Here is a 15390-nt window from a genome sequence, read left to right on the forward strand (position 1 = left end):
CAAAAGAATTGTGCAATGGTTTCCTTCTCATGTACAAGCTGAAGTTGTACAGCCTCAGTTTGTTCCATTCTTCCTGCTTGCTTAAGTCATGCATCCAGGCCATGGTTTCATTGAGAAATTAGTATTACTTTGGAGGAAACCAACAGGCAGATGCCATTGAAGGAAATGTGTGATCAGCCATAAAATTTGAAAAAAATTTACCTCCAGTTCACTATATGACGGTTGAAAAGACCATCCAAATGTACTTTTAGTCACATAAATTTTTTAACGAATTATGTGACTTTTTTAAATAATAAACGTGTATAATTTTATAGATCGAAGAAAATTCCTCTAAATTAGTTTGAAGGAAAGTTTTGTCCATAAAATTTAGAGGCATCGCATTTAATATTACACTGTTCTTTGATGTCTATGTGTCAGCTGGTATGGATTAAGCATGCCATGCTATAACAAAAATCTAGCCGGAAATCTCATATACAACAAGATGAAAGAGAAGTTTCTCAAGAAAAAAAAAAAAAAAAAAAGATGAAAGAGAAACTTTAAAAATTTTGATTTTGTTGCCAAACAATTGAAATATATTGTTCGTTTCATTGAGTCATGTTGGGCCACGTGGTCATTGGGATGACCTCAACTTGGCAAGGGCCCTTACGACCCAAAGGTCAAGAGAATACCCAAACTGTAGTCCGAGCACTATCCAAGCACAAGAGATAATGCCTTGGAGAAATCCGCCTGCCGAACAAACAAAACTTGGCGTCAAGAACAAGTTATGAGGAAGTCACCTTGATAGCAGAAAGGCAGGCCCTCCCTTTTAACAAGCTACTCGATGCACAGGAACAGTAGCTTAGATAGAAGAAGCCACTTATACCTTTTGGGTGGAGGAACCTATTGACATCACAGAGATTCCCTCATCATAACCATTCCACTCAAGGAAGAGTATAAATAGGGGGAGAGGAGGAAGAAAAGAGGGTTGGAAAAAAAATTGGGAGAGAGACACAAGAGAAAAGAGAGAGAAATTTGTCCTAGGGAGAAGGAAGTCTTGCTCGGACTTCAAAAGGGGGGCTTGGTTGTGATAACCTCCACGGCTGAGCTAAACTTTAGGTATTTCAGTACTAAAGCATCACCGTAAGATCACAAGTGACACTATCAACTGTTTCCCTGAACCTTCCATTATGGAATAAGCCCAACCCAAGATACAAGTAAATTAGGGGTCTAGGCCCAACCAACCCAAGGTTATTCGGAACGAACCACCATAGATCATAATTAATTTCAGTCAATTATATCATCAATAGTACCACTTGAAACATCAAACAAAAGACCAGATCCAAAATTATCTCTTCCACACAAAAATATTTCTTAGATTCATATTTACTATTCACACAATTTGCTGATAAAGAAAGACAAAAATATATAAAATAAATAAAAATATCAATGACAAAATTACAATTTACAACAACCAATGATTTTCACAAAAGCCAATTACACTATATATCTAATTAGAATTTTCTTTGTTGTTCAATCACAATCTAGGAAAAACTGGGAAAAAATGGGTAAAATAAGAAGAAGGAAGCACACAATAATAATCATTATTTTTCCTTTGTAAAAAATACTACTACTACTACTACTACTACTACTACTAATAATAATAATAATATTAATATTAATATTAATATGTACTTATTTCACTTATTAAAGCAAATATATGTTAATATTCCCTAAAAAAAATGTTTATTTAGATGTTCATTTCTATGAATCCTCTTTAAACTTTTCTTGTTTATTCAATTCCTATTATTGTAAATAGTTGTATAACTATTTAAGGGGCTTTTTCGGTTTGGATTCCTCATTTTCATGGTTCTAAAATACCCCATACCATTCACTTATAAGTTTTCATCTAACAAGGATAAATACGTAAAGTAAAACTCTTTATTTTAATAACCCACAAACTCACATACGCTTTGCCAGTTTACAACCCAATAACGTCTGCTTTCATTCTTCTTCAAATTACATAAATTCAATTTCAACCCTACATCCTCTTCTTTCTTCTTCTCATTTTCAACCAAGGAAGTCAATTCCGTATTGTACCGGCTGTACCATTTCAACCAAGGAAGTCAATTCTGTATTGTACCGGCCGGTACGGCCGGTATATATCGTATCGGCCAATGCACCGGTACAGATAACCCCCTTATTTCGTACCGGAAAAAATAACCACCATACTGGCAAAATCCGGCTGTTTCGGCCAGCAAATGGATACCAAGCCGAAACATGAAAAGTCTCATTTGAAATGAAAGAAAACAGAGAAGAAGGAGAAAAGGAAGAAGATGACGACGAAGCAGGGGTGGCGCCACGAAGCAACTTCTTCTCTGTCCGTCTCCACTACTCTGTTATGAATTAATACCTCTCTTTTTTTTTGCTTAATACACTCTCTCTCTTTTTTTTTTTTTTTTTTTTTTTTTTGCTGAACACTGTTATGAATTAACACTTTTCTTCTCTGTCTGTCTCCAGTCTCCACTACTCTGTAAATGACTTAATACACTCTCTCTCTTTTTTTTTTTTTTTTTTTTTGCTGAACACTGTTATGTATGTGGTTTCTCACTTTCTCTTTCTTTGCTTTGTATTTCTTTTTGAAGTTTCCTAAGCTCTCCATGTGACTACTGACACTAGCTTTGGATTTGGAAATATTGAAAACTTTTAATTTTTGAATAAAAGATGAACGGAATCCATTACTTCTTTTCAGCTTTAGCCTTTGCATTAACCAAAAAAAAAAGAAAAAAGCTTTGGCCTTTGAGCCCAATGATGTGACATAATGTACGTGTATTGTCGGATTGCCTTTATATTGCAACAAATTTATATTTAGAACAATGCTAATATTACAACATTTTAAATAATTTTTGTCATAATTTGTTGTGTGAGGAGTTGTGAGTGATGAAAATGTGAACCCACATACACTCCCAATTTTTTTCACCTCTCACAACTTATCATATAACAAGTTGTGGTAAAAGTTGTGTGAAGTATTATAATACTAATATTGCTATAATATTTAATTTTTTTTTTGGAAATAGATATACTTATACTTATAATTATAAATTATTAAATAATTATTTTAATTTTTAAATTATTAGATGATTTAAATATTTTATTTTATTTGAGGTAAGTGTCCTTCTCATTATTATATATTTATATGTTGATAATTCCATCAAAAAATATAAAAAGTTGCCAATGTGATATATTGAGATATTAGAAATATAACTTTGTATATTGTATAAAATAGTAGAAAATAGCGGTAAATTCGAAACGGTACACCGATATTGACTGGTATCCGAAATATATCGTACCGCTGGCCAAACCGGTACAATCTCCGGTATGGTATTGACTTCCTTGGTTTCAACTCTACATTATCTTCTTTCTTCTACTTTCATATTTGGGTTCTAAACAATTCAGCATAATTTCCACAATACAAATGACTTTTCAAGTTCTATCTTCTACATCTCTAATCTAATTAGCAAGTTGTTCTTTCTTTTCTTTTCTTTATTTAATCATTGACTATTGTTTAAGTTCTTACCTGCCATGGCCACCAATGATACAGAGTTTGAAGTGTGCTTACCCATGGGTGAATGAGATTTTTATAGAGATTCAATGGTATTTGACTATTGTTTATTACCTATCGTGCCTCAAAAATCTACTTTCATTTTTTTTTTCTCATCTTTTCCTTCTTCTTTTTTGTTCCTTTGCACCAACATATGTCATTTTTCTTTTTCTTTTTAAATTTTTCCATATCTTTTCCTTTTTTTTTGTGTGTTTGGATATTTTCAAACTTTTCAGTTTTCACTCGCACAAACTCTTTTATTTTTTTGGAAGTTGTCTATAGACTCTATAGAAACTATAAAGCCCAAAAGGAGTCACTTTGGCATAAACCTTTATTTGAGTGTTTGTTCATACTTCATGGGTCTATTCATTTATGTATTTTGTGTTTCAATTTTCATAGTATACCTTTGTCATTTGCATCAACGTGGAATAGGTATCTTTTTCTTTCTTTTTTTTCTTATCTTTTCCATTTTTGTGTGGATATTTTCAAACTTTTCACTCAAACTCTCAGTAACATATTTCCAAAAATTTTCCCTTTTTATTTTTAAATAGGAATTCATCAAACACAAACAAAACTTGAGGATAATTGTTAAAAAAAAAAAAAAAAAACTTGAGGATAATTTGATAAAATCATATCTTTAACTCCCACATAAAACTAAACTACTTTTTTCAAATCCTAAATTTTAGCCAATTTTATCTCTCTTTTTTTAAAATTGCGGTTTCTTTAAAATTATATTTCAATTCTCACGTTTTTTTTTTTTTTAACATTTTTTTCCCAAATATTTAAAAAAAGAGTATTTGAGTTATAAAAATGAAAAAAGAAGAAAGAAAAAAAAACTAAAGAAAAGAAAGGAAGGAGGGACTAAGGAGTAACCAAATACTCTTTTTTCTATTTGAATTCGGTTACTCCTTAGTCCCTTCTTCCTTTTTTTATTTTTTTTATTTTTTTAAGAAAGAACTCAAATACTCTTAATTGTTCGGTTACTCTTTTTTTTTTTTTTTTTAATCTTTTTTCCAAATCGCTTTGGCATAAACCTCTATTTGAGTGTTTGTTCATACTTCATTGGTTTATTCATTTATAAACCATATATCTTTTTCTGCCATTACAAAATTCACAATCCAAAAAGGAATAATTTTCATTCATTAAACTTTTAGGCTTGAGTTCAAAAAAAAAAAAAAATAGATACACCAAAAAAAATTATTTCGCTTGATATTAAACTTAGAGAATAGGTGGACTTCTCAAACTATATTGATATTCTTGGAGTTTTAAAAAATAAATACTATTTAAATTTTATTTTACTTCAACAAAGCCTTAATTCTATTTCCCGTATGAGTTCATAGATGTCCACATTACAAAAGAAATCTACATCTTTGTGAAAATTAAATATGAGAATGTGAAAGACATTCAAAATTATATATTACACTCAAAATTAGTTATCAATCAATTATAATCCAGCCTAACAATTAAACTAGCCTTTAAGCACGCGATCACATGTGTGCTTATAGACTCTTCTATTTTTTTGCATAAAGATTAATAATTTGTAGAGATTATAATTTGGGATTGCTAGATTTTTCAGCACAAAAAAAACTAGGAGTGTGATGAGTATTATGCGTTTGTGGGTGAAATAATTTTTTCATCACACCCCTAGGTTTTCATCACACTCCAAGGTTTATTTATTTATTTATTTATTTTAGTAGTTGAAAAATGTAGTAATCCCAAATTATAATTGCAACAAATTATTGACCTTTACCCAAAAGATTAATAATTTGTATCCATTAGAAATTGGGTTACTACATTTTTCAGTCACAAAAATACCTAGGAGTGTGATGATTGTTATGCATTTGTGTACCAAATATTAAAATTATTAACATTTTTCCACGCATAATATTCATCACAACCCTAGGTATTTTTGTGATTGAAAAATGTAGTAACCCAATTTCTAATGATACAAATTATTAATCTTTACCAAAAAAATAAAAGAGCCTCTTGTGCGTGCTCAGAGACTTGTAGATACTAAGTATAATTCAATAATTTAAGAATTTGATTGTGATAGTTATCTATGTATTTAATTTGGAAATCGTACTAGGTGTTATTTTTAAGATTTTATAAATTTGATTAGGCTAGTTGAACAAAATATTTATTATAGATATTTATATATATCTAAAAGCTTGGGGGTTCCTTTTTTTGACAGTTCCCAAGCCCAAGTAGAAACAAGGATCCTAGGCCCCCAAAGAGTTTTAAACTTGTTGTTTGGTGGACTAGGCTTAGTTCACCACAGCTATGTTGGGCTAATTATTAACCAAATTGTGCACAAAACATGGATCTTACAACACATACATATACATACATACAAATATATATATATATTTATTGTAAAGCAAATGGCTAGGGAATAGTAAAGAAATAAAGAAAAAGCAAATAAGGACGTTAAGGATCCTCAAAAAGATAAATGATATTTCATTATTTTGAGTTTTAGTACATTGAGCCCTTCTTCCACTGGGATATGTCACAAGGTCCAAATAAGTTTAAAAATCACAGACTTAGATAGCTCTTTGTATGCTTCTAAGACTTGTGAAGTTTGAATCCCTTTGAATCCAAGTGTATCCTCTAGTGCCTATCTTAGGATCCTTCACAGTGTTTTCCCCATTTTCTCCTTTTTTGAATTTTAGAGAAGTCTTTCAAAGAGTTTTTTGGCTCTTATTAGTTATTGCTGAATGGTTTTTGCTAACGGCTTCCCCCCCTTTTATAGTACCTTCCTAGGGCTTTTGGTGTACTACTGATTCCCTCCATTTGCTGCCCTGGGTACCAAACTAATGTTGTGTTAGCAACATTGGTGGCTGGTCCCTTCTTTATTTTCTCACTATGTTCTCATTTTAAGGTTTCCCTCCAAAAATCTCTTAGCTGGCCTTCTTCTTTTAGGGGGTCCTAAGGGCTGACTTTCAATTCTTTCCTCCCAAAACTTCTAGATGCTCCTTTTCAGACCCACCTTTTTGGCTTGCTTCACATTTTTTCATTTTCTCTAAATGGGTAGATTCCTCCCTGTTAAGTTGAAAGATTCCCAATCACCTTCCTTCATGGTCCACCTTCCTGTGTTCCCCGAGGTACCAAGCTTCTTTTCAAGAAGTGCTGATTCCTAAGTCATCAGCCTTTCTCTGAACCATAGGCAGCTGATGGAACATGCCTATCTTCGTTCCTTGTGTCCATGAGTATGCTTCCTTGAGTTGTCCCAATCCCAGCTGATCCCTTCTTGCATTTTTTAAGGATCCCATAGTTTTGGAAGTTCCAAAGTATCCTGGTCCAGTCCCTTTCTAGGCTCCTTAGGAAACTTTCCTCACAAAGGCTAGGCAAAGCTTCCTTTTTTCCTTTTCCTTCCTTTTCTAAGGCCCAAATCTTGCCCATTCATGAGTTTGGGCTTCCTCTTGCTCATTTTTAGTGGACCTTGGCTGGCGGATTGGGCCTTGCCTATCTTTAAGGGCCCCCTTAGGTTTTAAATTTCAACACTTGTGATATTTTGGGCCTTAACACAACACTTGTAATAGTTCTTGTGATATTTTGGACATCAACAAAGCTGAAGTGTAGAATTTATTGTTGCTGCACTCTAGTTGAGCCACATCAACATCCACGTCATTATCTTTTTTCATTCCAATTTTCTTATAATTTTTTTTAATGTTTAATTATTATTTTTTTTTATAATTACACTTTCTCATTCTTTTACCTTTTCATCTCCCCAGTCCCCATTACCCTCAACCTTAATATTACTATACATCTTTCCCTTCATCTTCCTTTATTTTGTCTCTTCCTCTTTCCCTCCTTTACCTTTTCATCTTCCCACTATCCTCAACCTTAATATCATTATTCATCTTTTCCTTCATCTTCCTTTATTTTGTCTCTTCATATTCAATCATCTTATTATAAATTTGTCATTCTCTTTTTCATTTTTTGCATAGTTTTCCCTCACAAAAAGGTATATATCTCTCTCTCTCTCTCTCTCGCTCTCAATATTTTTTGGAGTATTTTTTTTTCCTGCATCTCTACTTTAAGTTGATAAATTTTTGTGTTTGTTATAACTCTACTTTGGGTTGATGCGATTTAGTTTTGTGTTTTAACTTTTTTTGTTCTCTTTGATTGTTAAATGTTATCTTATTGCGTTATAAAAAATTAAAGATAATATATATGAATATAATATATATTATTCTATTACATAACATGATTTGGGTAATTTGGTGTTTATTATTATATTTTTATTTTTATTTATTTTCATCTTATTTTATTCATATTTAAACTCAGCCACATTTTCCATATAATTAAATTATTTATGTTTTCTTATTTTTTATTTAAAAAAATTAAACATATAATATTTTATTTAAATTCAAATAAATAAAAATTGTAATAATAATTAATAGAGATAATTAATTTGGTGCTTATTGTTATATATTTTATTTTTACTTTTTTTTTTCTTCTCATATTATTTTATTCAACATATTGCATTATAAAAAAAAATGATAAAACTAATTAGCCACTATCATTATGGAGTAGTAGTCTATGGTTTTACGTATATAAAGAAATGGAGTATATAAAGTTTATATATGTAAATGTACGGCACTGAGATCCCAAGACCCATATGGGCCCTGGGCTCAGGCCCAATGAAACGGCTCCATCGCCCTAAACCCTTCTTGAAACTGCCTTCATAAAGAACGAGTTTTGGGCCTCGGATCCTAAGCTACGCTCGGCATAGAACCTCCCGAACAATCATATAAACCCTGTCCGGGCAAGTCATGGGATGCTTGGGGAACATCATTACTGAGCAGATTCACCTGAACTGGAACCAAGTTTCAAGGCCATAATTGTTACATCCCACTCTCACCTAAACACCCACTTAAAACAGATAATATTGGACCTTCAATTGCACTAGCGATGGTAGTAATCATGATCTCCCCACTAACCTAAGCTATAAATAGCAGAAGTTGAGGGAGATGAAAGGGTTCAGAAAAAAAAGAGTGAAAACAGTCATTTAGAGAGGGGAGGAACATTACTTTGAGTTTCTGTGCCGAGAACGACCCAAAGTAGGAAATCTTGAAGCCCACCTTACAAATAAATTGTGAGCCCAAGTGAGGTTGAACCCAACAGTCTCGTTTTAGGCTTGCACAATTGGCGCCCACCGTGGGGCTCTCCTACAAAGCTGTGGTTCGACTGAGACTCAAATAAGGGAAATGTCCGAACGACATTCGGGAGGGCGTGCCGAGAGCGGTTTCGTGGGATCTTCTCGGGGGTCTACATGGCGGGAAAGAATACAGAAAAGGCGCGAGGATAGGGAGCGCCTGCGAGGAGAGGAAGAGTCTGGCCTGGGAGAAGAGTCGGATCAAACCCGCCAAACGGTGTCGGGTGTCTCAGGACACAGGCAGTATGATGACAGAGACCGAGAGCTGGAGCGGTTGCACAAACTGGTGATGGATCTAAAACTGGAAGCAAGGGGTCGACGCCAAGAAAGGGACTGCCACCACCAGTAAAGGAGAAATGATAGCACGGGAGATTGGGGCGAAGAGAGCTCTAGCCAATCCGGTACACAACGATTCCAAAACCGATCACCCTCTCGAGAATCACACCGGCGTAGGAATCACTCACATTCCCGAGAGACACGTCACTGCCGGAACCGTTCGCGTTCGCATGGATACGAGGACCGAGGGTCTGATTCGCCAGAGGAACGGTGACCCCACAGTGCTGCCATGGACGCCATGAGCCGAGCCTTACGAAGGGCTGCTCGATCACCATTTTCAGACGAAATTGAATGGGCCCCTATGCCGAGTAGATTTACAAGACCGCCATTCAATTCCTACGAAGGGAAGACGGACCCTGTGGAGCATGTCAGTCATTATATCCACATGATATCCTTGCATGCACACAATGATGCCTTGATGTGTAAGGTATTCCCCTCCAGTCTCGGTTCCACGGCCCTGAGATGGTTCAACGGGTTACGAAAAGGCTCCATTCGTAGCTTTGCCGAGCTGATTCAAGAATTCGGTAGTAGATTCGTGACATGCAGCCGAGTGCCTCAACCGGTGGATGCGCTACTTTCCATAAAGATGAGGGTCAGTGAAACCCTTCAGAGTTACGCCAACCGGTACTGGGAACTCTACAACGAGATCGGTGGAGGAAATGAGAAGATAGCGGCAAACACCTTCAGGATGGGGGTCCCCGAAGATTCTGAATTGCGGGAGTCATTGACGAAAAGACCTCCCGAGGATATGAGGCAACTTATGAGGCGCATTGAGGAGTATAAACGCCTGGAAGATGATCGGCTACAAAATAAGGGGAAAGCCCCGTTACTCGGGAGATCTCGACAGGGCGTTATCCCAGCAAGACCGAAAAAAGATTTCAAGATGCAAGAACCAGAGGCGCAAATTGAGGGAGTTAATGTGGCGTTCAAAGAACCTGTGCACAAAATTCTAGATCGGATTAAGAACGAAACATTCTTCAGGTGGCCGAACAAAATGGGGGGTGACCCATCTCGGAGGAACCAAAACTTGTATTGCACATACCATAGGGACAAAGGACACACCACCGAGCAGTGTCGGGTACTGAAAGATCATCTCGGGCAGTTAGTAAAAGTAGGGTATCTGAAAGAATTTGTAGTGGACTCGGCTGACCGAGTTTCCGGCCAGGGCGTTCAGCAGAGAAAGAATCCCCTCCCACCACTGCTGGGAGTGATCGAAGTCATCCACGTTGCCCGAGAGGTACGGAAGCAGCTAAAGGGGTACTGACGGTGGCCTGCATAGAAGGAGAATCACCCGAGAAGAGGATGAAAGTTGGTCGGCTAACCATCTCTTTTGGCGAAGAAGACTTGCAAGGGTCGATCCAACCTCATGATGATGTGTTGGTAGTAACAGCTCGGATAAGCGGATTATTGGTAAAAAAAGTGATGATAGACCAAGGAAGCGGAGCCGACATGATGTACCCAGACCTGTTCGAAGGGCTCGGATTGAAGAGTCAGGATTTGGCGAAGTATGACACACCATTGGTCTCGTTTGACGGAAGGGTCGTGGTTCCCGAAGGGCAAATTTCTCTCTCGGTGGACATGAAAGGCAAGGAAGTAATAGTGACTTTCATAGTAGTCCAGTCATTCTCACCGTACACTGCAATCCTGGGAAGGCCGTGGATCCACGCAATGAAGGCCGTTCCATCCACCCTGCACGTGAAAGTGAAATTTCCCACCGAGTATGGAGTCGCCATGGTGCGAGGGAACCAATGAGTGGCTAGGCAATGTTTGGTCGTTACGGTCAGATGGAAGAACGAACAGCTCGGACGAGCGGAGGAAACCGAAAAAGAGCCTTTATAGCAATCACAGAAGCCCCGAGGGGAAACGGGGGCGGACGTTGCCAAGGAGGTTTTAAAGGTTAGAATTTTTCCGGACGAAGACAGGTATTTCCAAATAGGCGCGAGCATGAACGACCGAGAAAAGGTAGAAATGTTGTTGTTTCATTTATAGAACGTGGATGTCTTTGCCTGGAGTCCGTACGAAGTGCCCGGCGTAGATCCTAAATTCATTGTCCACAAGCTCAACGTGGACCCATCATTCCCCCCGAAAAAGCAAAAACCGAGGAGAGCATCGTAGGAGCATGCTGACGCGGTGAACTTGGAAGTCCAGAGGCTGAAGGAAGCAGGGGCGATAAAAGAAATATTCTTCTCGAGGTGGTTAGAAAATACGGTGGTGGTGAAGAAAAAGAATGGTAAATGGAGAGTTTGTGTGGATTTCACAGACTTGAATAGGGCATGCCCCAAGGATCCGTTCCCAATGCCCAAGATTGACCAACTAGTAGACGCCACGTATGGGCACCCGAGGATGAGATTCTTGGATGCTTTCCAAGGGTACCACCAGATTGCCTTGGCTCCCGAGGACCGAGAAAAGACAGCATTTATTTCTCCGAGTGCTAACTATTACTACGAAGTCATGCCGTTTGGGTTGAAAAACGCCGGAGCCACATACCAGCGGATGATGACGAGGATGTTCCGAGAGAAAATTGGGTGCACGGTGGAAGTATACATTGATGACATGGAGGTAAAGAGCAAAAAGGAGTCGCAACACACGGAAGACCTCCGGGGAGTATTTGAGATACTCTGGCAGCACAAGTTGCGCTTGAACGCTGAGAAGTGTACTTTCGGTGTGGAGGCTGGCAAGTTCTTGGGTTATCTGATTTCTACTCGGGGTATAGAAGCCAATCCTGACCAGATAAATGCCGTGAATCGCCTCATACCGCCGAGCAATCCAAAGGAAGTACAGGTGCTAACCGGGATGTTAGCCGCCCTAAACCGATTTATCTCCAAATTCGCGAATCGCCGCAGACCGTTTTATCAACTTCTGAAGAAGTGGTTAGGACGAGGAATGCGACAAGGCCTTTTGAGAGCTGAAGGAGTACTTGGCAAAAGCACCCATGTTAACAGCCCCAGAGTCCGGGGAGGATTTGTTTATGTACCTCTCAGTGTCTGACCATGCCGTGTGTGCTGTGTTGCTAAGGGATCAAGGAGTACAGCAGCCAGTGTATTACATAAGCAAAACCTTAGTAGATGCCGAGTCGAGATACCTGCCCCTTGAGAAGCTAGTTTTGGCACTAGTACACGCCACGAGGAAGCTGCTGCATTACTTTCAGTCTCATACAGTATTTGTCCTCACCGAGTATCCCTTGCAGTCGTTGCTAAAGAGATCGGACTTCACGGGCCGAATAGCCAAATGGGGAACTCGTTTGGGTTTGTTCGACATAAGGTACCGACCGCGAAGCTCAGTAAAGGGACAGGTTCTTGCTGATTTCATTGCAGAATTTACCCCTAAGAGCGACGGGAAGATAATCTGTAATGCGGAGCGCTGTCCGTGGAAAGTGTTTGTAGATGGCGCTTCGAATGCTATGGGGGCCGGAGCTGGTATTGTCATCATCACCTCGGAGGGCATACGATTAGAACACTCCTTCAGATTAGGATTCAAAGCCTTAAACAACGAAGCCGAGTACGAGGCCTTCTTGGCCGGGTTGAGGGCCGTATTGTGTTTAGGCGCGAAAGATGTTGAGATTTATTCGGACTCTCGGCTGGTCGTTTATCAAATCATAGGAAGCTTCGAAGCTCGGGACTCTCGGATGAAAGCCTATCTGAGTGCAGCTAAGCAGATCATTGGCCGGTTCGGGACAGTGAAGGTAGCCCAGGTAGGTCGGGCACAAAACAGACATGCCGACTCGTTGGCCACGTTGGCTTCATCCTCTACCGAGAATATACCTCGGCTGGTCAAGATAAAGCTTATAAGGGAGCCAAGCATCGAGGTGAAAGGTGATGACAACCTAGCTGGGGTTGAAGTTGCCATGATGTTAATGGCAAATCCGTGTTGGATGAACCCGATCATAGACTTCATAGCCGAGGATAAAGTTCCGGACGATGAAAAGGAGGCCAAAAAGATCCGTCGGGTGGCTTCTCGGTACTGGCTGTCGACAGATCGCAAGTTGTACCGGAGGTCTTTTGCAGGCCCTTACCTTTTATGTCTACATCCTGAGAAAGTGAACGAACTTCTGACCGAGCTGCATGATGGAGTGTGTGGTGGCCATGTCGGGGGATGGTCTCTAGCGCACAGGGCCATGACTCAGGGGTTTTGGTGGCTACAGATGCAGAAGGATGCCGCGGAATACGTCAGGAGGTGTGAACAATGCCAAAAGCACGCCCCTCTGATCCACCAGCCGGCAGGTCGTCTAAACCCCGTCAGTAGCCCATGGCCGTTCGCACAATGGGGGCTAGACATCCTCGGCCCGTTTCCCCGAGCAACAGGTAACCGCTGTTTTGTATTAGTGGCTGTGGATTACTTCACGAAGTGGGTGGAAGCCGAGGCCTTAGCCAACATTCAGGATATCGACGTGAAAATGTTTGTGTGGAAAAACATAGTCACAAGGTTTGGGGTACCGAACTCACTAGTATCAGACAATGGGCTACAGTTCGATAGTAAAACTTTCCGAGCCTTCTGCAGCGATCTCGGCATTAAGAACAAGTACTCAACCCTGGTATACCCTCAAAGCAACGGCCAAGCTGAGGCAGTGAATAAGACGATTTTGAACGGGTTGAAGAGGAGGTTGGACGGTGCAAAGGGAAGATGGGTTAAAGAGCTGCCTAACGTTTTATGGGCTTACCGTACGACTCCCAGAAGATCCACGAGTGAGACCCCTTTCTCTTTGACATATGGGGCGGAGGCCGTAATACCAACCGAGGTGAGCTTGTGCAGTGCACGGGTCGCAGGATTTGACCTTGCCCAGAACGCCGACCTGATGATGGAGCGCTTGGACTGGTTAGAAGAATGCCGGGAGGCCGCAACCATACGACTCGCGGAGTACCAGCAGAAACTGTCCCGGAGATATAACCAAGATGTAAAGGGGAGGGAATTCAGCGTCGGGGAACTGGTTCTAAGGAGGGTCGTGGGAAATATGCGAGACGTAGCTGCTGGGAAGCTTGCTCAAACATGGGAAGGGCCGTACAGGATTACCGCCATCGCTGGCGCGGGGGCTTACTACCTGGAGGATCTTGACGAGAGGCCGCTCCCTCGGCCATGGAATGCTCACAATTTAAAGAAGTTCTACCCGTGACCATCCATATAGTAAATGTAAGTCAAAACTTTGTACTTCGCTAAAGTCAAGATAATGATGAAGTTACTTGTCTAAGCTGTTTTCGATCCTGTCATTGCACATTAAGAGAATTGCATGTTTTGTACAAAAAAAATTCTAAGGATAGAAGCCTCATCCTCGGTTCGATCAAAATCACCGAGCAGCCGGAAACCTTATCGTTAAAAAAAAAAAATTCTAAGGACAGAAGCCTCGTCCTCGGTTCGATCAAAATCACCGAGCAGGCGGAAACCTCATCGTTACAAAAAAATTCTAAGGACAGAAGCCTCGTCCTCGGTTCGATCAAAATCACCGAGCAGGCGGAAACCTTATCGTTACAAAAAAAATTCTAAGGACAGAAGCCTCATCCTCGGTTCGATCAAAATCACCAAGCAGGCAGAAACCTTATCGTTACAAAAAAATTCTAAGGACAGAAGCCTCGTCCTCGATTCAATCAAAATCACCGAGCAGGCGGAAACCTTATCGTTAAAAAAAAAAAATTCTAAGGACAGAAGCCTCGTCCTCGGTTCGATCAAAATCACCGAGCAGGCGAAAACCTCATCGTTACAAAAAAATTCTAAGGACAGAAGCCTCGTCCTCGGTTCGATCAAAATCACCGAGCAGGCGGAAACCTTATCGTTACAAAAAAAACTCTAAGGACAGAAGCCTCGTCCTCTATTCGATCAAAATCACCGAGCAGGCGGAAACCTTATCTTTAAAAAAAAAAAAAAAATTCTAAGGACAGAAGCCTCATCCTCGGTTCGATCAAAATCACTGAGCAGGCGGAAACCTTATCGTTACAAAAAAATTCTAAGGACAGAAGCCTCGTCCTCGGTTCGATCAAAATCACCGAGTAGGCGGAAACCTTATCGTTACAAAAAAAATTCTAAGGACAGAAGCCTCGTCCTCGGTTCGATCAAAATCACCGACCAGGCGTAAACCTTATCGTTACAAAAAAATTTTCTAAGGACAGAAACCTTGTCATCGGTTCGATCAAATCGCCGAGCAAGTAGAAACCTTAACCCCTTTACAAACATTAATTGCAAATTCATTCTCGGATTATCCAAAGCACCGCGCAACAGGTTTTGGGCGGCTCTCGACCGGACTTGCTACAGTATAAGAAACCGCAAACATAATCTAAGCACGCAAATAAATAAAGAGTCATTGAACGAGTTGAAAGCAAAGTTAAAAAGCAGA

General features: G+C 39.5%; 2 protein-coding genes across 2 annotated transcripts; both read left to right on the plus strand.

Annotated features, from left to right (window-relative positions):
• Positions 1-9300: 9300 nt before the first annotated feature.
• On the plus strand, positions 9301-10823 carry LOC126728696 (uncharacterized). Its single transcript, XM_050434482.1, has 2 exons — positions 9301-10072; positions 10237-10823. The coding sequence occupies exons 1-2, from the start codon at positions 9301-9303 to the stop codon at positions 10821-10823; spliced, it is 1359 nt and encodes a 452-aa protein (XP_050290439.1).
• A 1180-nt stretch (positions 10824-12003) lies between these two features.
• LOC126728697 (uncharacterized) lies at positions 12004-14178 on the plus strand. Its single transcript, XM_050434483.1, has one exon. It carries the CDS (start codon positions 12004-12006, stop codon positions 14176-14178), a length of 2175 nt encoding a protein of 724 aa, XP_050290440.1.
• The last annotated feature ends 1212 nt before the right edge of the window (positions 14179-15390 follow it).

Source organism: Quercus robur, chromosome 5 (assembly GCF_932294415.1).
Source record: "Quercus robur chromosome 5, dhQueRobu3.1, whole genome shotgun sequence".
NCBI lineage: Eukaryota > Viridiplantae > Streptophyta > Magnoliopsida > Fagales > Fagaceae > Quercus > Quercus robur.